This window comes from Hyla sarda, chromosome 9 (assembly GCF_029499605.1).
Source record: "Hyla sarda isolate aHylSar1 chromosome 9, aHylSar1.hap1, whole genome shotgun sequence".
NCBI lineage: Eukaryota > Metazoa > Chordata > Amphibia > Anura > Hylidae > Hyla > Hyla sarda.
Genome location: NC_079197.1, coordinates 163,184,552 through 163,205,501, shown reverse-complemented (window position 1 = coordinate 163,205,501; position 20,950 = coordinate 163,184,552). Strand labels below are relative to the sequence as shown.

The 20,950-nt window shown below is 43.5% G+C and overlaps 1 protein-coding gene across 4 annotated transcripts; it reads left to right on the top strand.

Moving 5' to 3' along the window:
- Window positions 1-938: 938 nt before the first annotated feature.
- LOC130291862 (uncharacterized) lies at window positions 939-18,951 on the top strand. 4 transcript variants are annotated; one of them, XM_056541268.1, is made up of 5 exons: window positions 939-1,007; window positions 14,024-14,090; window positions 14,170-14,236; window positions 14,356-14,432; window positions 15,494-18,951. In XM_056541268.1, exon 5 carries the CDS (start codon window positions 15,509-15,511, stop codon window positions 18,749-18,751), a length of 3,243 nt encoding a protein of 1,080 aa, XP_056397243.1. In that variant the 5' UTR covers window positions 939-1,007; window positions 14,024-14,090; window positions 14,170-14,236; window positions 14,356-14,432; window positions 15,494-15,508; the 3' UTR covers window positions 18,752-18,951. The 4 variants fall into 4 exon arrangements, with proteins under 4 accessions (XP_056397243.1, XP_056397245.1, XP_056397242.1 ...); XM_056541270.1 differs by having other exon boundaries at window positions 966-1,094; window positions 14,359-14,432; XM_056541267.1 differs by having other exon boundaries at window positions 966-1,094.
- The last annotated feature ends 1,999 nt before the right edge of the window (window positions 18,952-20,950 follow it).

Below are 20,950 nucleotides of genomic sequence, written 5' to 3'. Positions count from 1 at the left end.
AGTTCTATGGGGGAGACGGGGAGGCACGAACGCTGCCTCCCCGCCTCTCCCATAGAGATGTATGGAGGAGGCGTGCCGGCTGCAACGTCATGCTGCGGCTGGCACGGGACAGCCGCGGCCCCGTACAGGAGATCACAGTGAATATTCATGAGCGGCGCTGACGTCAGTGCCCGTTAGCCCGCAGAAGCCCCGCCTTTGCCAGTTACAGTAGGATATACACAGAGATTAAAACTACAATTGCGGGCGAACGGCGGCACAGATCAGACCAAGGTAGGGCTCGTTTTAATCAGCGTCTCCCGCACCATCCACCAATATCTTTGGATAGTGCGGGAGAAAATATGTGACAGTTTTCCTTTAAGACGCTTATGGATGGCATTTCATTTTTAGTACCATCAAATCCATCTATGACAGTTTTTCCCAACTAGGGTGGCTCCAGCTGTTTTAAAACTACAACTCCCAGCATGCCTGGACAGCCGAAGGCTGTCCAGGCATGCTGGGAGTTGTAGTTTTGCAACAGCTGGCGGTATCCTGGTTGGGAGACACTGATCTATCAGATTCTCTGTGACTCTAATACTAATAAAATAATAATAATAATTAAAAAAAGACACCAAAGTAGTAGGATGTATATTATTCCAGATACAAACAAAACTCTAATACTGTTGTTTCCCACAGGAGCCTGAGCTCAGAGTTCCACAAGTCTCATCTCTGACCACTAGGGGGCGCTGTTCCTCTCACCAGATGCTGGAGAAGCCTTCTCCTCACATTCTCCTGTTGCCAGGGTTCGCTCTATCTCTTTTGACAACTTCACTTCTATAGGTAACATCCGACCAATCACAGCTCGGATCCCTCGTCGCCTAGCAACTCGCAGTTTTTTTTTTCCCCCTCCAGCCAATCATCGAGCGGCACTTTAGATGCTTATGATGTTTGTTCCCGCGGTTTTCCGAGCGCGAGCCAGGTGGAGTCAGGTGAATTAAAAGCGACCAATCAGCGGCCTGAACGAGCGAGAGGTGACGTCTGTAACCGTAATGAACTAACCAATAGGCGCGGAGCACTGGAGCGCGGGAAACTGCCTACTCGGAGCTGCGGTTGGCTGTGTAAGATATATATATATATATATATATATATATATATATATATATATATATATATAAAATATATATAGGCGTCTGACTAGGTGGGATTGGAAATGAGTGAATTTTTTTTTCTCTGTACAAAACATGAAAAACTGTTTATTTGAACATGTATGGTATCTGTGAATATTACAATACATGTTTAGTCATAGGTCCATAGCCTTTTCCCCGAATTTTATATAATATATTAATTATATAATTTTATATTTAATTTAATCTTTTTTTCGTCGACCCCCACTGCCTCCCAACCAGTGTGCCTCCAGCTGTTGCAAAACTACAACTCCCAGCATGCCCAGAACAGCCAAACTTAACCCCTGGTGCGTTCACACTGAGGAATTCACAAGGAATAATTTCGGTCAGGAAATTGTTGCCTTCTGTCATTTTAGGCTCCTTTCACACTATGAAAAGGACCCGTTATATAACACCCGTTATAAAATCGCGGGCGATCGCGGGGCATAATGGCCATTAGAAAAGCCCTAACTTACGTTAGTAAATCCCATTATAGTCTATGGGATTGTTCTTATACACGTTTTAACCTGTTCTCGCCCATCATTCATAACGGATGTTATTTTGGGACGGGAGATAGTAGCGGGAGAAATAGTGCATGCATGATTTTATAACGGGTCCTTTTCATAGTGTGAAAGGAGCCTTATCCATCAAGCGGAATTTCCATGCAGAAATGAAGAGGAATGAAGGAGGAAGCTATTTAACCCCTTAAGGACATAGGGCATATCCATACGCCCCCGTTTCCAAGTTCTTAAGGACCGAGGGCGTATGGATACGCCCTGAGCATTTCCGGCCCCCACCGCTAGCCGGAGGGGAGCCGGAGCCAGATGCCTGCTGAAATCGTTCAGCAGGCATCCCAGCATATCGCCCAGGGGGGTCATTATGTCCCCCCATGTCGGCGATTGCCGCAGATCGCTGGACAATTCAGTCCAGCGATCTGCGGCGGATTCCGGGTCAATCGGGTCTCCAGTGACCCGATGACCCGGAATTACTGGCTGATCGGGGCCGTCAGAGACGGCCCCGAACAGCCAGAGTCTGCAGGAGTGAGGTGGCACTGGTGCCACCTCACGATCGCCCTGATTCGTCGGCCGGATTACCGGCCGACCAATCAGGGCGCCTGCTGCGGGTGTCACTCCCGCAACCCGCTCCGCCCCTCTTCCGGAGGACGTGAGCGGGTGCGGGAAGACGACCCCCGGTGCTGGGGACCCCGATCCCCGGCGTCCCTGTTGGGATCGGGGCCCCAGGAGCGACGGCGGCGGCGAGGGACAGTCCTGCAGTGTGGATCGTTGGAGGTGAGTGACAGCCTCCGGCTGTTGCTTAGCAACAGCTCCCAGCATGCAACAAGGGCATGCTGGGAGCTGTAGTTATGCAACAGGAGGAGGCAGACCACCACAACTCCCAGCATGCCCTTATGGGCATGCTGGGACTTGTAGTTTTGCAACAGCTGGAGGCACATTCTTTCTATGGAAAAGTGTACCTTCAGCTGTTGTGTAACTACAACTCCCAGCTTGCACAATCAGCTAAAGTGCATGCTGGGAGTTGTAGTGGTGCATCTGGTGGTTGCATAACTACAACTCCCAGCATGCCCGTTGGCTGTCGGTGACTGCTGAGAGTTGTAGTTTTGCAACAGCTGAAGGCACACTGAGTTAAGTAGTAAACCAGTGTGTCTCCAGCTGTTGCATAACTACAATCCCCAGCATCCCCAGCCAATGTAGTATGCCTCCGGCTGTTGCATAACTACAAGACCCAGCATGCCCTTCCGCTGTCCGTACATGCTGGGGGTTGTAGCTTTTGCAACAGCTGAAGGCACACTGGTTGCAAAACACTGAATTTGTTACCAAACTCGGTGTTTCACAACCTGTGTGTCTCCAGCTGTTGCAAAACTACAACTCCCAGCATGCACTGATAAACCGTACATGCTGGGAGTTGTAGTTTTGCAACAGCTGGATGTTTCCCCCCCCCCAATGTGAACGTACAGGGTACACTCACATGGGCGGAGGATTACAGTAAGTATCCGGCTGCAAGTTTGAGCTGCAGCAAATTTTCTGTCGCAGCTCAAACTGCCAGTGAGAAACTACTGTGAACCCCCCGCCCATGCGACTGTACCCTAAAAACACTACACTACACTAACACAAAATAAAATAAAAAGTAAAAAACACTACATATACACATACCCCTACACAGCCCCCCTCCCCTCCCCAATAAAAATGAAAAACGTCTGGTACGTCACTGTTTCCAAAACGGAGCCTCCAGCGGTTGCAAAACTACAACTCCCAGCATGCACTGATAGACCGTACATGCTGGGAGTTGTAGTTTTGCAACAGCTGGATGTCGTCCGTCCCCCCCCCCCCCCCCCCCCCCAATGTGAACGTACAGGGTACACTCACATGGGCGGAGGATTACAGTAAGTATCGGGCTGCAAGTTTGAGCTGCGGCAAATTTTCTGCTGCAGCTCAAGCTGCCAGCGAGAAACTACTGTGAACCCCCGCCCGTGTGACTGTACCCTAAATACACTACACTACACTACCACAAAATAAAATAAAAAGTAAAAAACACTACATATACACATACCCCTAAACTGCCCCCCTCCCCAATAAAAATGAAAAACGTCTGGTACGCCACTGTTTCCAGAACGGAGCCTCCAGCTGTTGCAAAACAACTACTCTCAGTATTGCCAGATATCCACTGACTGTCCAGGCATGCTGGGAGTTTTACAACAGCTGGAGGCCCCCTGTTTGGGAATCACTGGCGTAGAATACCCCTATGTCCACCCCTATGCAATCCCTAATTTAGGCCTCAAATGCGCATGGCTCTCTCACTTTGGAGCCCTGTCATATTTCAAGGCAACAGTTTAGGGCCACATATGGGGTATCGCCGTACTCGGGAGAAATTGGGCTTCAAATTTTGTGGGGTATTTTGTGCTATTACCCTTTTTAAAAATGTTAAATTTTTGGGAAAACAAGCATTTTAGGTAAAAACATTTTTTTTTTTACATATACAAAAGTCATGAAACACCTGTGGGGTATAAAGGTTCACTTAACCCCTTGTTACGTTCCCCGAGGGGTCTAGTTTCCAAAATGGTATGCCATGTGTTTTTTTTTTCTGTCCTGGCACCATAGGGGCTTCCTAAATGCGGCATGCCCCCAGAGCAAAATTTGCTTTCAAAAAGCCAAATGTGACTCCTTCTCTTCTGAGACCTGTAGTGCGCCAGCAGAGCACTTTTCACCCCCATATGGGGTGTTTTCTGAATCGGGAGAAATTGGGTTTCAAATTTTGGGGGGTGTTTTCTGCTATTACGCTTTTTAAAAATGTAAAAATTTTGGGAAACCAAGCATTTTAGGTAAAAAAAAATATATTTTTTTTACATATGCAAAAGTCGTGAAACACCTGTGGGGTATTAAGGTTCTTTTTACCCCTTGTTACGTTCCCTGAGGGGTCTAGTTTCCAAAATGGTATGCCATGTGTGTTTTTTTGCTGTTCTGGCACCATAGGGGCTTCCTAAAGGTGACATGCCCCCCAAAAACCATTTGACGCTCCTTCCCTTCTGAGCCCTCTACTGCGCCCGCTGAACAATTAACCTAGACATATGAGGTATGTGCTTACTCGAGAGAAATTGGGTTTCAAATACAAGTAAACATTTTCTCCTTTTTACCCCTTGCAAAAATTCAAAAATTGGGTCTACAAGAACATGCGAGTGTAAAAAATGAAGATTTTGAATTTTCTCCTTCACTTTGCTGCTATTCCTGTGAAACACCTAAAGGGTTAATACACTTACTGAATGTCATTTTGAATACTTTGGGGGGTGTAGTTTTTATAATGGGGTCTTTTATGGGGCATTTCTAATATGAAGGCCCTTCAAATCCACTTCAAACCTGAACTGGTCCATGAAAAATAGCGAGTTTGAAAATTTTGTGAAAAATTTCAAAATTGCTGCTGAACTTTCAAGCTCTCTGGTGTCTTCCAAAAGTAAAAACTCGTCAATTTTATGATGCAAACATAAAGTAGACATATTGTATATGTGAACCCAAAAAAAATTTATTTTAAATATCCATTTTCCTTACAAGCAGAGAGCTTCAAAGTTAGAAAAATGCAAAATTTTCATTTTTTTCATCAAATTTGGTGATTTTTCACCAAGAAAGGATGCAAGTTACCATAAAATTTTACCACTAAGTTAAAGTAGAATATGTCATGAAAAAACAATCTCGGAATCAGAATGATAGGTAAAAGCATTCCAGAGTTATTAATGTTTAAAGTGACAGTGGTCAGAATTGCAAAAAACGCTCCGGTCCTTAAGGTGAAAAAGGGCTCGGTCCTTAAGGTGTTAAAGGAGATATCCAGTGGTGAAAAACTTATCCCCTATCCTAAGGATAGGGGATAAGTTTCAGATCGCGAGGGGTTCGACCGCCTGGGCCCCCTGCGATCTCTCTGTACGGGGCCCCGACTCACTGGCCAGATAGCGCTTGTTGACCCAGCACAAAGCGGCGGCCGACACGCCCCCTCAATACGTTGCTATGGCAGAGCCAGAAATTGCCAAAGGCAGCGCTCCAGCTCTGCCATAGAGTTGTATTGAGGGGCGTGTCAGCCGCCGCTTCGTGCGGTGGTCAACACGCCCCCTTCCCGCGGGCTTCCGGGGTCCCCGTACAGGAGATTGCGGGGGGCCCCAGCGGTCGGACTCCCCGCGAACTGAAACTTATCCCCTATCCTTAGGATAGGGGATAAGTTTTTCACCACTGACTACTCCTTTTCTGAATTCCGCTCGAAAACGATGTCTGGCAGAACATTTTTTTACCATTGACTTCAATTGGATTCTGCTTGCGGATTCCGCTTGAAGAATAAACATGTTCTTTCTTCAAGCAGAAAGGAATTCGGCATCGGAATTCCGCTAGCGAAATTTCCGCAGTGTGAATAGGACAGCAGAAAAAACATTAAAGTCAATGGGCAGAGGAGATGTGCATTAATTTGGAGCGGAAAATTCAAGAGAAATTACTCGAGTAAATTCCTCCTGAATTACTCAGTGTGAACGGGCCCTTAAGGATGGACCCATATTTTACCTTAATGACCAGGCTCTTTTTTTAACCCCTTAACGACAATGGAGGTAAATGTACGTGGTAAATGTACGTCATGGTGCCGTGGTACTTAACCCCTTAAGGACGCAGCCCATTTTCACCTCTAGGACGAAGCCCTTTTTTGCAAATCTGACCACTGTCACTTTAAACATTAATAACTCTGGAATGCTTTTACTTATCATTCTGATTCTGAGATAGTTTTTTCGTGACATATTCTACTTTAACATAGTGGTAAATTTTTGTGGTAACTTGCATCCTTCCTTGGTTAAGAATCCCCAAATTTGATGAAAAAATTTAAAATTTAGCATTTTTCTAACTTTGAAGCTCTCTTGTAAGGAAAATGGATATTCCCCAAAAAATTTTTTGGGGATCACATATACAATATGTCTACTTTATGTTTGCATCATAAAATTGACGAGTTTTTACTTTTGGAAGATACCAGAGGGCTTCGGAGTTCAGCAGCAATTTTCAAATTTTTCACAAAATTTTCAAACTCACTATTTTTCAGGGACCAGTTCAGGTTTGAAGTGTATTTGAAGGGTCTTCATATTATAAATACCCCATAAATGACCCCATTATAAAAACTGCACCCCCCCCCCCCAAAGTATTCAAAATGACATTCAGTAAGTGTTTTAACCCTTTAGGTGTTTCACAGGAAAAGCAGCAAAGTGAAGGAGAAAATTCAAAATCTTCATTTTTTACACTCGCATGTTCTTGTAGACCCAATTTTTGAATTTTTACAAGGGGTAAAAGGAGAAAATGTATACTTGTTTGTGTAACCCAATTTCTCTCGAGTAAGCACATACCTCATATGTCTTTGTAAAGTGTTCGGCGGGCGCAGTAGAGGGCTCAGAAGCGAAGGAGCGACAAGGGGATTTTGGAGAGTACGTTTTTCTGAAATGGTTTTTGGGGGGCATGTCGCATTTAGGAAGCCCCTATGGTGCCAGAACAGCAAAAAAAAAAAAAAACACATGGCATACCATTTTGGAAACTAGACCCCTTAAGGGACATAAGAAGGAATAAAGTGAGCCTTAATACCCCACAGGTGTTTCACAACATTTGCAGATGTAAATAAAAAATAAAAAAATTTCACTAAAATGTGGGTTTCCCCCCCAAATTTCACATTTTTGTAAGGGTTAATAGCAGAAAAGACCCCCCCAAAATTTGTAACCCCATCTCTTCTGAGTATGGAGGTAACCCATAAGTGGACCTGAAGTGCATTACGGGCGAACCACAATGCTCAGAAGAGAAGGCGTCATATTTGGCTTTTTGAGAGCAAATTTTGCTCGGGGGGCATGTCGCATTTAGGAAGCCCCTATGGTGCCAGGACAGCAAAAAAAAAAACCACATGGCATACCATTTTGGAAACTAGACCCCTCAGAGAATGTAATGAGGGGTACAGTGAGCATTTACCCCCCCCCCCCCCCCCCCACTGGTGTCTGACAGATCTTTGGAACAGTCAGATGTGCAAAATTTTTCATTTTCACAGTTCCACAGATCCGTCAGACACCTGTGGGGTGTAAATTCTCACTGCACCCCTTATTGAATTCCGTGAGGGGTGTAGTTTCCAAAATGGGGTCACATGTGGGTGTGTTTTTTTTTGCGTTTGTCAGAACCGCTGTAACAATCAGCCACCTCTGTGCAAATCACCTCAAATGTACATGGTGTACTCTCCCTTCTAGTCCTTGTTGTGTGCCCCCAGAGCACTTTGCGCCCACATATGGGGTATCTCCGTACTCGGGAGAAATTGCGTTACAAATTTTGGGGGGCGTTTTTCCCTTTTACCTCTTATAAAGTATAAGGCAACACCAGCATGATAGTGTAAAAATGTTTATTTTTTTACACTAACATGCTGGTGTAGACCCCAACTGTTCCTTTTCATAAGGGGTAAAAGGAGAAAAAGACCCCCAAAATTTGTTAGGCAATTTCTCCCGAGTTCGGCGATACCCCATATGTGACCCTATACTGTTGCCTTGAAATACAACAGGGCTCCAAAGTGAGAGCGCCATGCGCATTTGAGGCCTGAGTTAGGGACTTGCATAGGGGTGGACATAGGGGTATTCTACGCCAGTAATTCCCAAACAGGGTGCCTCCAGCTGTTGTAAAACTCCCAGCATGCTTGGACAGTCAATTGCTGTCCAGAAATGCTGGGAGTTTTTGTTTTGCAACAGCTGGAGGCTCCATCTTAGAAACACAGCCGTACAATATGTTTTTATTGGGGAAGGGGGGTGGTAGGGGGGGCAGTGTACGTGTGTATATGTAGTGTTTTACACTTTATTTTATGTTAGTGTAGTGTAGTGTTTTTAGGTTACATTCACACTGGAGGCAGATTACACTGAGTCTCCCGCTAGGAGTTTGAGCTGCGGCAGAAAATTTGCCGCAGCTCAAACTTGAAGCGGGAAACTCGCTGTAATCTGCCTCCAGTGTGAATGTAGCCTGTACATTCACATGGGAGGGGGGGTCAAAACTACAACTCCCAGCATGCACTGACAGACCATGCATGCTGGGAGTTGTAGTTTTGCAACAGCTGGAGGCACACTGGTTGGAAAACCTTGAGTTAGGTTCTATGACCTAACTCAGTATTTTCCAACCAATGTGCCTTCAACTGTTGTAAAACTACAACTCCCAGCATGTACTGATTGTGGAAGGGCATGCTGGGAGATGTAGTTATGCAACGGCTGGAGGCACGCAAGTACAACTCCCAGCATGCCAAGACAGCCTTATTCTGTTCCTGAATGTTGGGAGTTGTAGTTTTGCAAGATTTAGAGGGGTTCAGGTTGTAAATCACTGTCCAGTGGTCTCTAAACTGTGGCCCTCCAGATGTTGCAAAACTACAACTCGCAACATGCTCAGACAGCAAACTGCTGTCTGGGCATGCTGAGAGTTGTAGTTTTGCAACATCTGGAGGGCTACAGTTTGAGACCACGGCATTGTGATCTAAAACCTGAACCCGTCTAAATATTGCAAAACTACAAGTCCCAACATGCCCACACACCAAACAGCTGTCTGGGCATGCTGGGAGTTGTAGTTTTTCAACATCTGGAGGGCCACGGTTTAGAGACCACTGTAAACTGTGGCCCTCCGGATGTTGCTAGGCAACAACTCACCTGGCAGGACCCGGATGAATTGCTGCCGCCGCACGTGGGGGTTCTCCGCATGGAAGATCGTGCTTCGGGATCCAGGTAAGGGACCTTCGGCACCGGTCCCTGGACAGTTCCCCCGGTTTGCCCGGACACCGATAGGTGGGCAAAGCGGGGGAACCGGACTTTAACCCCCCCTCCCCCGGTCTGCTATCGGTCGGTCGCTCGGCCGACCAATAGCAGGGATAGGAGGGGTGGTACCCCTGCCACCAAACTCCTATCCCTTCAGGAGGATCGAGGGTGTCTCGGACATGACCCGGAATCACGCAGATCGCAGGTCTGAATTGACCTGCGATTTGCGCCCATCGCGGTCATGGGGGGGTCTCAGGACCCCCCTCGGCGATGTGCTTGGATGCCTGCTGTTAGATAACAGCAGTCATCCCGGCCTGATCACCGCTACCGGTGTTGTGGCGCTCCCGGAACCCTGCAACATACATGTACGTCGCCGCGTGCCAAGTGACACTTTGCGGCGCCGTACATGTACATCGCTCATCGTGAAGGGGTTAATGCACCATGAACTACATTTACGCACCGCCATGACTGCGAGCACTGGACCGGTGCTCGTGTCATGCGCGGCTGGTCCCAGCTGCTATCAGCAGCCAAGGACCCACCGGTAATGGCGGACATCCGCGATCGCACGGATGTTCGCCATTAACCCCTCAGATATTGTGATTAATACAGATCACGGCATCTGCGGCATTTACGGTACTTTAGATGGATGATTGGATCGCCCATAGCGCTGCCGCAGCGATTCCAGCATGGCAGCTGGAGGTCCCCATACCTGGCTCCGATCGTCTCCCGGGGTCTTCTGCCCTGGTCTGAGATCGAGCAGACCAGAGCAGAAGATCACAGATAACACTGATCAGTGCTATGTCCTATACATAGCACTGAACAGTATTAGCAATCAAATGATTGCTATGAATAGTCCCCTATGGGGACTATTAAAGTGTAAAAAAAAGTAAAGTAAAAAGTAAAAAAATTGTAAAAATCCCCTCCCCCAATAAAAAGTAAAACGTAAGTTTTTCCCATTTTACCCCCCAAAAAGCGTAAAAAAAATAATTAATACACATATTTGGTATTGCCGTGTGCGTAAAAGTCTGAGCTATTAAAATATATTGTTAATTATCCCGTATAGTGAACGGCATAAACGTAAAAAAATTAAGAAAAGTCCAAAATTGCTGCTTTTTTGTCACAAGTAAAACCTAAGCAAAAGTGGTACTGATAAAAACTACAGATCATGGCGCAAAAAATGAGTCCTCATACCACCCCATATACAGAAAAATTTGAAAGTTATAGGTGGTCAAAATAGGGCAATTTCAAACATACTACCGTATTTATCGAGGTATACCACGCACTGGCCTATAACATGCACCCTCATTTTACCAAGGATATTTGGGTAAAAAAAGTTTTTTACCCAAATATCCATGGTAAAATGAGGGTGCGTGTGTGCGCGTGTATACCCCGATATACCCCCAGGAAAGGCAGGGGGAGAGAGGCCGTTGCTGCCCGCTTCTCTCCCCCTGCCTTTCCTGGGGTCTAGAGCCCTGCTGCCGGCCCTTCTCTCCCCCTAGCTATCGGTGCCGCTGCCTGTTCTGTCCCCCTGACTATCCCAGCCAGGGGGAGAGAAGGGGCAGCGGCACCCATTGCCGGCGCCGCTGCCCCGTTGCCTCCCCCCATCCCCGGTGGCATAATTACCTGGGTCGGGTCCGCGCTGCTGCAGGCCTCCGGCGTGCGTCCCCTGCGTCGTTGCTATGCGCTGCACGGCGCGGCGCGTGACGTCAGTGCGCCGCGCCGTGCATAGCAACGACGCAGGGGACGCACGTCAGAGGCCTGCAGCAGCGCGGACCCGACCCAGGTAATTATGCCACCGGGGATGTGGGGAGGCAACGGGGCAGCGGCGCCGGCAATGGGTGCCGCTGCCCCTTCTCTCCCCCTGGCACCGATAGTCAGGGGGACAGAACGGGCAGCGGCGCCGATAGCTAGGGGGAGAGAAGGGCTGGCAGCAGGGCTCTAGACCCCAGGAAAGGCAGGGGGAGAGAAGCCGGCAGCGACGGCCTCTCTCCCCCTGCCTTTCCTGGGGGTGTATCGGCGTATAACACGCACATAGACTTTAGGCTAAAAATCTTAGCCTAAAAAGTGTGTGTTATACACCGATAAATACGGTAATTTTGTTAAAATGGTTTGAGATTTTTTTTAAGCGGTACAATTATAGAAAAGCATATAACATGGGTATCATTTTACAGAATAAAGAAAACATGTCATTTTTACCATAAAGTGTACAGCGTGAAAACAGAACCTTCCAAAATTTGCTAAATTGCTGTTTTCTTTTCAATTTTCCCACATAAATAAAATTTGTTTGGTTGCGCCGTACATTTTATGGTAAAATAAGTGATGTAATTCAAAGTACAATTTGTGATGCAAAAAACAAGCCCTCATATGGGTCTGTGGATGGAAATATAAGAGAGTTATGATTTTTAGAAGGCGAGGAGGAAAAAACGAAAATGCTAAAATAAAATTGGTCTGGTCCTTAAGGCCAAAATGGGCCTGGTCCTTAAGTGGTTAAGGGGTTAAAGTGACAGTGCTTATAGGAGAATATGCAGAGGATCAAAAAATCCCATTAAAACAAAAATGGTACTAATAAAAAGTTCAGGTCAAGGAGAAAAAAATTAGCCTCTTACAGCCAAATATTATACAGACAAATAAAAGAGAACAATTTTTAGCATACTTGTTTTCTTACAATTTTTTTTTAAATGAATACAAAACGTAATATAAAACCTTTATGAATTAGGTATTATTGTAATCATCTTGATGTACAGAATAAAGATAACGTGTCAGTGCACTGCCTTGAAACCAAACCCCTTAAAAGTTGTACCGGTAATTTCAAAGTAAAATTGGTCAGGCATAAAACAAGCCCTCATATGGGTCTGTAGGTGGAAAATTTAAAGAGTTATGGCTATTAAAAGTCCGAGAAAAAATGTTAATGAAAAATCACTGTGTCCTTAAAGTCAATGGGATCTGTAGGGTGCCCATTTTGGGGCCCCGTTTTCTGGCCTGAATGGAGCCTCAGTCTCTGATGTGAATGAGGGCTAAGGCTGGGTTCACATATACCAGTCGTCCGGCACAGTTTCTTTCCAGCATGCATCGGAGGGAAACTGATGCTAGAACTGATCCCATTCATTTGAATGGGACAGTTCACAATCATCCAGCGTCTCAATTTTGACGCCGGATGGTTGGACATGCCGGAGGGCACCGGACATGCATGCTGCGTTCCCCTGTCCGTTGCCCAGAAAAAATGGACGCAGCATGCCATACAACTGATGACAAGTTGTCATCAGTTGTAGCATCAGTTGCGTTGAGATTTAGGCTGAGTTCACCTATGCCGGATGCCAGACATAAGTCAACCCAGCCTTATTGACCTTATGATGTATTGTAAAACCAGAAAAATATTTGTGGGGTGAAACTGAAAAAAGGAAAAAAAGAAAAAACATAATAACGTAATTTTGAGGGGCAATCATAATAACACAATTTTGTGGGGTGATAAGACCTCTGAGCCCACTGACATATGCAATTTTGATACTTCAAAGTCAATCGCGGCAACTAAAGTCTTAAAGGTGTACTCAGGGATGTAAAAATTGTGTTTCAGACTGCCAGCACTTAAAAAAAAAATGCTGTTTTGGCCTCCACCGCGATCCTCTTCCTGGTTGCCGGTGGTCAGTGAGTCATACTGCACTCAGTCAATCACTGGCCGCAGTGAAGTTCCGCCTAGACCGGCGATAGGCTGAGCGGCAGTGTGACGTTTTCAGTCCCGGCACCAGGAAGAAGACCAGTGGTCGGAACGGGTTACCTGAGGAACCAGGGGAGAGGCGGCAGGTATCCCTTTATTTTTTTTACTGCCTGCAGTCTAAAATACAATTTTTACATCCCAAAGTACTCCTTTAAAGTAATCCCCCCTTTTATCAGTAATTCTTATCTAATAATTATTTTTGTATATTATTATTATATCTGTGCTTTATTCCATCCTTCCACCATTTTAGAGTGTATTATAACTAGAGAGATTTTTTTTTGCACTATACCTTTGTCTTTTCTTACATTTCTGTTACATTATAGGTACAGAGAAACAAAAATTATGTGCCAGATCTATTGCCTAACCCCTTAAGGACCAGGCCCATTTTGACCTTAAAGGGGTACTCCGGTGGAAAACTTTATTTTTTTTAAATCAACTGGTACCAGAAAGTTAAACAGATTTGTAAATTACTTCGATTTAAAAATCTTAATCCTTCCAGTACTTATTACCGGCTGTATACTACAGAGGAAATTCTTTTCTTTTTGGATTTCATTTCTGTCACGAGCACAGTGCTCTCTGCTGACATCTCTGTCCAATTTAGGAACTGTCCAGAGCAGCATATGTTTGGAGTCAAATAGTGACTTTGGTCAGCTCATTTTTGCACTGTATCTGGGTTTGTTGCCGGGTTGAAAACAGCGGCATACCGCAAACCCAACATCTCTTCCCAAGCCTTCCCCCCTTCCCCGCCCTTTGTTTAATGCATCGCATAAGGGTCCAACATGTAATAAATGTGGTGCATTTTTTACACAAATTGTGCCAGAATTGATGCATTTTCTATAGTAAATCTGCCGGATAGTGCTAAAATATCTCTCTAATAACATGACCTTTATCCCGCAGTCATCCCATTGTCCATACAGCTGAGAGTCTAGCTATATTGTCCTGGTGACCAGCCAAGTGACATCAGGTATGCTACCCGATGAGAGCAGGGATGCCAGATAATAAAATTAATGACCAACAAATATTTTTTTTGTTTCTCTTTTCAGTGCATAGGAGTCTATGCAGCACATGTCTGTCTGAGGTTGGAAAATTCTCAACTTTTCCATTTTCAAGGTATTACATTTGTATTACAAAAACAGTAGCCATTTTCTAGTTCTCACTATAGAATTAACATATCTGTTTGGCTTAGGCTGAGTTTACATGTGTGTTACTAATTTTCTGTTCTGCCATAGAAGCTGGAAGATAAAAATTACGGAGTGCTGGATCTTTTGTGCAGTGTACACCATCAACACCGACGGACTCCATTGATGTATGATGTCTTTTGGGCTCCATTATGGTGTCTGTATATTCTTCTTCTCAAATTTGATGAATTTGCACATGTGAACGTAGACTTGGCATGTTAAATATGCTTTTCTGACATGGTGCTTTTCATGGCTGCTACACAGACAACCTCATATTTAGATGTGACGGACTTACCACACTTCATCGACTACATGAACAATAATCCTCTGAACCTAAAATTTACATCATGTTTTAACTAAGTGGACATTATGTTTCTGGTTGTTATGTTTCAGTGGTGGGACCCCCGCGATCATACAGGGCACACCACCCCACAGACAAAGCATCACAGTAACAATGGCCGCTACAGAGCACCACACCTATGTGAACACCTACCATGTGCTCCCTGCCAGAGGACTGGGAGAATGTTAGGAGGAAACCCTTATGCAGTCTCCTGCTAATCAAAAATGCCTGGGCAGAATGGGTGGAGTGGAGAGCTGGCCATGGAAGAAGAAAGATACTGCATATCGGTTTCCTCTTAACATTCTCCCAGCCCTCTGGCAGGGAGCACATGATAGTTGTTCACACTGGTGTGGTGCACTGTGAAGATCATTGTTACTGTGATGCTTTGTCTGTGGGGTGGCCTGGAACCAGGGGCTTGGTCGGGCAGCAGTGGGGCTGCCTGGCCACTGGGTCATTCCCCTTGTGGGCATGGTGTCGTGGGGGGGCGGTGGTCGCCGCCCGGCACTACGCCAATGTTAGGTTGGGGACCCACTCTAAATAGGTGACCTTGACGTGGCGAGTGGGTTTGCACTTTTTGATCAAAATGTATACTTACAACCTGTTAGTTTTTTAATTTATGCTGAGAAGCAAGTAGATCAAAATACAAATTGTAGATGTGCGGCTGTGTTTCTTTTTCTCTTTGTGTTTTACTCAACGATAACACTTCACATAACCAAACTAGGCAATGTGTATCCTTTTTTACATAGAATGAGTTTTCATAGTAATTTTACTCTCTCTCTCGCTCTCTCTATGTATATATATATAGTCATCGCTGTTAGTCATGTAAACAATTGCTCTTTGTTTTTACAGAAACCAATATAACCAATGTCTGGATATTCAAAAGGGAGGCCTACAGCTAGTTATGTCACTGAACCAGCAGTGCAAAAGTTGAAGAAAGCAAGCAAAGTAAAGAAAGGAGAGAGACATGGAAATGAGTATGACAGTCAACATGGCTGTCAAGCTTCCACTTGTCATTTACAAAATATTAAGATATCAGGTGTTTTTTCCTTGTGTCAAAGTAGCTACTACTATAACACATCTGTTGCATCATGGTTTAAAGGTGGTCAGCATGACCCAACAATTGGAAAACCTGCTGATGTAAATGACTATAAAATGCTCAGTGAGATAGATGTGGAATACATATGTTTGGATAATGATGCTGTGTCCACATCCCAAAATGAGTTGGATTGCAATATTAGGAAAGAAGGGGCATCAATCTTGGAAAATCTAAAATCTACGAAGTGCAACAGCAAAGGCAAAAATCCCCAAAAATTCATATCTAGTGACTTGACAGAAGAAGGTACTTTATCTAAGAACTCCAAACTATCTTTCTGTCCAACAGTACCCTCTCTGATGACCGAATTAGAAAATTCAAGAATCTGTGATGACACTTCTGCAAAAGTAGATTTTATAAAGAACTCTAAGCATGGTGACAGTGTACAGTTACATTTAGTAGAAGCCATATTACCACCATCTAATAAGACAGAACAAGTATTAGATGTGGCACAGACACTTAGCAATTTGGAAAGCCTTCAGAAAAATGCTGGGGAAAAGTTAATTCAGTCTAAACAAAATAATTTACGGAAAAATAAGTCAAGCTCTATTGGGTATCCAAAGGAGACAAAAATAGAAACACTTAACAAAAATTTTGAGGTACAGAGAAAGTCTAGTTCTTCAAACAGTCCCAGGACTGTACCACTGTACAACCAGTCAGAGCGTGACCCAGAAGAAAATATAATAAATAAGTTACCCAACAAAGTGTACTGTTGTGCACTTTGTTGGTCAGACTATGTTTATGGAAAAAAACTTCAGCACTCGTGCAGACATTCAGTAGACGCTACAATACCTGTAGCACAAGGTCATAGGTCCGTGGCTAGTCTTGAAAATGATGGCGATAAAAACTCAGTTCAGTCTAAGAAAAACAAGTTTGCAAGTAATGAGGTAGGAAGTTGTTGTGTACATCCAGAACAGACAGCTACACTTATCAGGGAATCCATTGATACAGAACCTCCCAAAAAGAATTGCCGATGTATATCCAAGGTCAGATATAACATAAATAATGACTGTCAAACTGCCACATACATTGACGAAGTAATACAAAATACCCAACAACAAGAACAAAATACACTAAACCCTAAATATAAATTTAGTGCAATTGGTGATAAATGTCTAAATGAATCAGAAGAAGCTAAAAATGTTCATGGTAACATAATATCCAAAATGTGCAATAGCATGTTTTCTGAAGTACTGATTGAGCGTTCATCAACCTCAGGTATTGAGGAAATCCAAAAGCAATCCTCCGCATTCTTAGATATTAACACTGAACCATACAGCCAGGGTGACCAAGAATATCAGCTCAACTGGACAGATCAGCTTTCTGATCTAATAACACACTTTCCATTAGGCTTGCAAGGCTTTAATGCATGTAGGACTTTAGAAAATAAAGAAGCTGTATCACATATGATAAATAAACCAACTGAAAATACAACACAATGCACACCAGCATGCAGACCCGAAGCTACTTATGAGACCATAAAAACAATGGCATCCCCAAAATTGGATGTGAATACATTTAATATTTGTAATAAAAAAATAAGTAAGAAAGGCTGTTCAACTTATGAGGACACTTCACTTCACCTAAAAAGGAAAGAACATAGTCTTCTAACACAGTTGGACAAACACTTGCTTATAAAGAAATATAAAAAGGATACAAATATATCTCCAAAAAAGACTGTTGCCTCTACCACAAGAGATTCATGTCTAGATTTACAGCCAAAGACAGAATCTTCAGGATGCTTTAGAGATGGTGGCTTTTCATTGAAAAGTGACAATGTTGGAAGCTCTCTATCTGAAAATTATTTTAAAGTTCAGATGTCAAAAGAAGTGCAGTCCAAGCACTCTAAAAATAAACGTCATCTACCTGATGATATGACAAGGCCAAAAATTTGTAATAGACTTGAAGTTCTTGAGGCCAGATCTACGGGTGTATGTCCAGCAAAATTGAACACTTTTGTTTTAAATCAAACGTCAAACGAAGGGCAGGCCAAGCACCCCAAAAATAAACATCACTTACCTAATGATATAACGAGGCCAAAAAAGCAAAAGAAACTAGAAGTTAATGAGGCCAGATCCACAGGTGTATGTCAAGCAAAATCTAACTCTTCTCTCGCATTGGAAAATTTGAAACAGATTATTTCATCTAAAAAAGCTTTAAATAAATGTTCATCTTTAATGGCAGATGAATCAGAGAAAAAAATAAGCCCAGAATATAATATTTTAGAAGGTCACATGCAAAAAGGAAAGAAAAGTAACCAAAATGCAAAGAAGTCCATCAAAAAGTCATGCATGACCTGTGATGGAAAAAAAATGTTCCTAGATCTGCAAACTAATACAGGTTGCCAACTGAGAACATTGTATGCTGAGCAAGAATCCACCAAATATAACAAAGCTATTGAAAATACAACTAGCATGGTAAAACAGGACAGTAAAGACTTTACTTTGATACCAGCAGTCCAAACATTACCAGAGGAAACACATCAAGAGAAAAAGAGAAGAGGGAGACAAACTCAAAGTAAAAAGAAATCCATTCCTGTTGACAATAGGAAAGCATGTTCCACATCAAGAAGGAAGTCGCATGTTCTGCATCAAAAAGAAAGCGGACAGCATGTCCCATCTGAGAAAAACAAAGCTACAGTCGACTCTTCACTGTCAGTATTGAAAAATTCAACATACAGGAAAGGCACTGAACAGAACACAAAATCTATGGATGTTTTACACAATTGTCTAGAGAAGGTGCCAACATCTGATGCAGAGGTAAAGACTGTGGATGCTTCATGTTGTGTAGGACTCCCAAAGCAATCAACCCTGAAAGATAAGACATGTACCAAAGAGTGTGTTCTGCAACTTTACAGGTTGGCTGTTCCATTGGAAAAGCAGTTCTTGGTAGGTAATATGAGAGAAACTTGCAAACAAAGCAAAGTGCAAGGTAAAGCTGACGCTGAAAAAAAGCTAAATAACTACAAGAAACTGCAGGAGCTTCAGCACATCTGTCACAATGTAAAAGAATAGGAAACAATTAGACTAAGGAAACAGCAATATGAACAGGTTACTTTAACATTGATGGAATATTCTTAGATTGGTAAGGGGCTTGACTCCCAGGATCCTCACCAATGACCTGATTAAAGGGGCCTAGGTTTTTTTGTTTTGGTTTTGAGGCACAGTTCCATACAATTTGTCTGGCACAGGCAGACTCCAAGAAGCGCAATTGATGAACTAATTAATAGGCCATGGCATTCCCGAGTGCGCATTTGAAATGCGCACTCGAGAATGCCATGGCCTATTAATTAGTTCATCAATTGCGCTTCATGGAGTCTGCCTGCAACGATCTGATATCATAAGGAGAGATCATCAATATTGGGAATAAGGTGGTTATCCAAGATTAGAAAAACAGTAGATTTCTTTAAAAAAAACTGCACCACACTTGTCCTCAGGTTGTGCATAGTATTGCAGCTCAGTTCTATAAAACTGAATGGAGCCAAGTTGTAATACCACACACAACCTGGGGACAGGTGTGGGGCTGTTTTTGGAAGAATTTAGCTCTGTTTTTCTATACCTGGATAACCCCTATGGCCACTGAATATATTGTGGCAAAATATATTAAACCTTGTTTTTAAGTATTAAAAGTTTTCTATTGAAAGCTTTGTGTCGTGTGTTACATTTTTATGTTTTATTGCATTTTTAGCCTTTTTTTAAAGCAAAGCTTTGTCAGGATGTGTAGGGATGTGGTTAGATAACAGTCTGCTGTTATAGTATATAGGGTTGTTCCTGGGAGGCATTTTAAAAGAAAAAAAATAGAGTTAGGTTGCTTGAAAAAAAATAAAATAAACAAAGCATTCTCGCCTGCCTCGATCCCCCACCAATGCTGTTCTGACAGGGCCCTCTCTCTGCTGCTTTAAGGGGTACTCCAGCCCTAATACATCTTATCCTCTAGCCGTTGGGAACCCCCTGCAATCTGTCATTCCGCACCCACCTTTGTGAGCTCTCCACAGCGCTGGAGGCTCCGAGTGTGAAGCGTGACGACCACGGGGCCTGAGTATCGTGACATCATGACTCCGCCCCCCGTGTGATGTCACATCCCACCCCAATGCAAGTCTATAGGAGGGGGCGTAAATTAAATACTACTTTAAAATTTGGCTTGTCTCTAGAATTTTTTTTGGGCAGTGAAGGAAAAGACAATACATTCAGTGACCTTCTAGTTACTGTGCTCCACTTTTTAAAAATGGGAAAAGCATTGTGAAGAAAAAGCTTTATCCTTATTAATGTTTCTATAAATAAAAATAAAAAAATGTGATCTCAAAGAATTTATTTCCTGAAGTGTATCTCTAAAATGTAGGGTTCTGTTGGGCAGCACAGTGTGTGCAGTGAGGATTTGAACAATTGCAAACTAGAGATGAAACCTGCAGAGGAGAATACTGATCAATCAATGCTATATACAAGTCATATAATAGCCAGAAATATTGCTACTACACACATGACAACCTGAAAAGTTACCTGATACAACAGGTAGGCTTTTCTCACTATTTATAAATTTAGTATATTCATAATTATATGACTGATGCAAAACCTACCTCTGGGATCTCCCCCCCGATCTTAGTCTCTGAATGGAAATTGTAGCACATAGCTGTATCCATCCAGCTACAGACCTACAATTACATGACAGGTACTCTTTAAATGACAACTACACTTTAATGAGATCCTGTGGTTAACAAAAAAAAATATATATATATTTTATACCATTTTGTAGCCATGGATGCTCGGATTCTATCACTCTTATTATTTTGTTGCTAGGCCCCAAATTTTGTTGCTAGGTTCCAAAGATATAGGGATTTTGGTCGCTAGGCTCAAATGTGCATATTAGACTGATGGGGCGTGATGGGCTCACACCACTCTAAGACCAGCACCTGTCCTTACACAGAGGGCCCCCCAAGCCAGTTTTCATAACCCCCATTAATGGGAGTTGCACAAGCAATATAACACTGGGAGCCACAATGTTTCCATAATTACGGAGTTATGGAAAAAGTGTAGCTCGTGGTGCATTAATGTTTTCGCAACTCTCCTTATACGCTGTGGTGAACTGTGGGTTGGTATCAGTTCACATCATGTGCAGTTTTTATACGTTTTCTTTTTAAAGTGGGTGTTTTTTTAATTTTAGAGAAATATTGCCATGAGGTGAAAATGATTTGAAGTGAGGTGTTTTATGTCGATCTG

Bases quoted from the DNA above. Each gene is read 5' to 3' on its own strand.
- LOC130291862 (XM_056541268.1), top strand. From the start codon at position 15,509: ATGTCTGGATATTCAAAAGGGAGGCCTACAGCTAGTTATGTCACTGAA.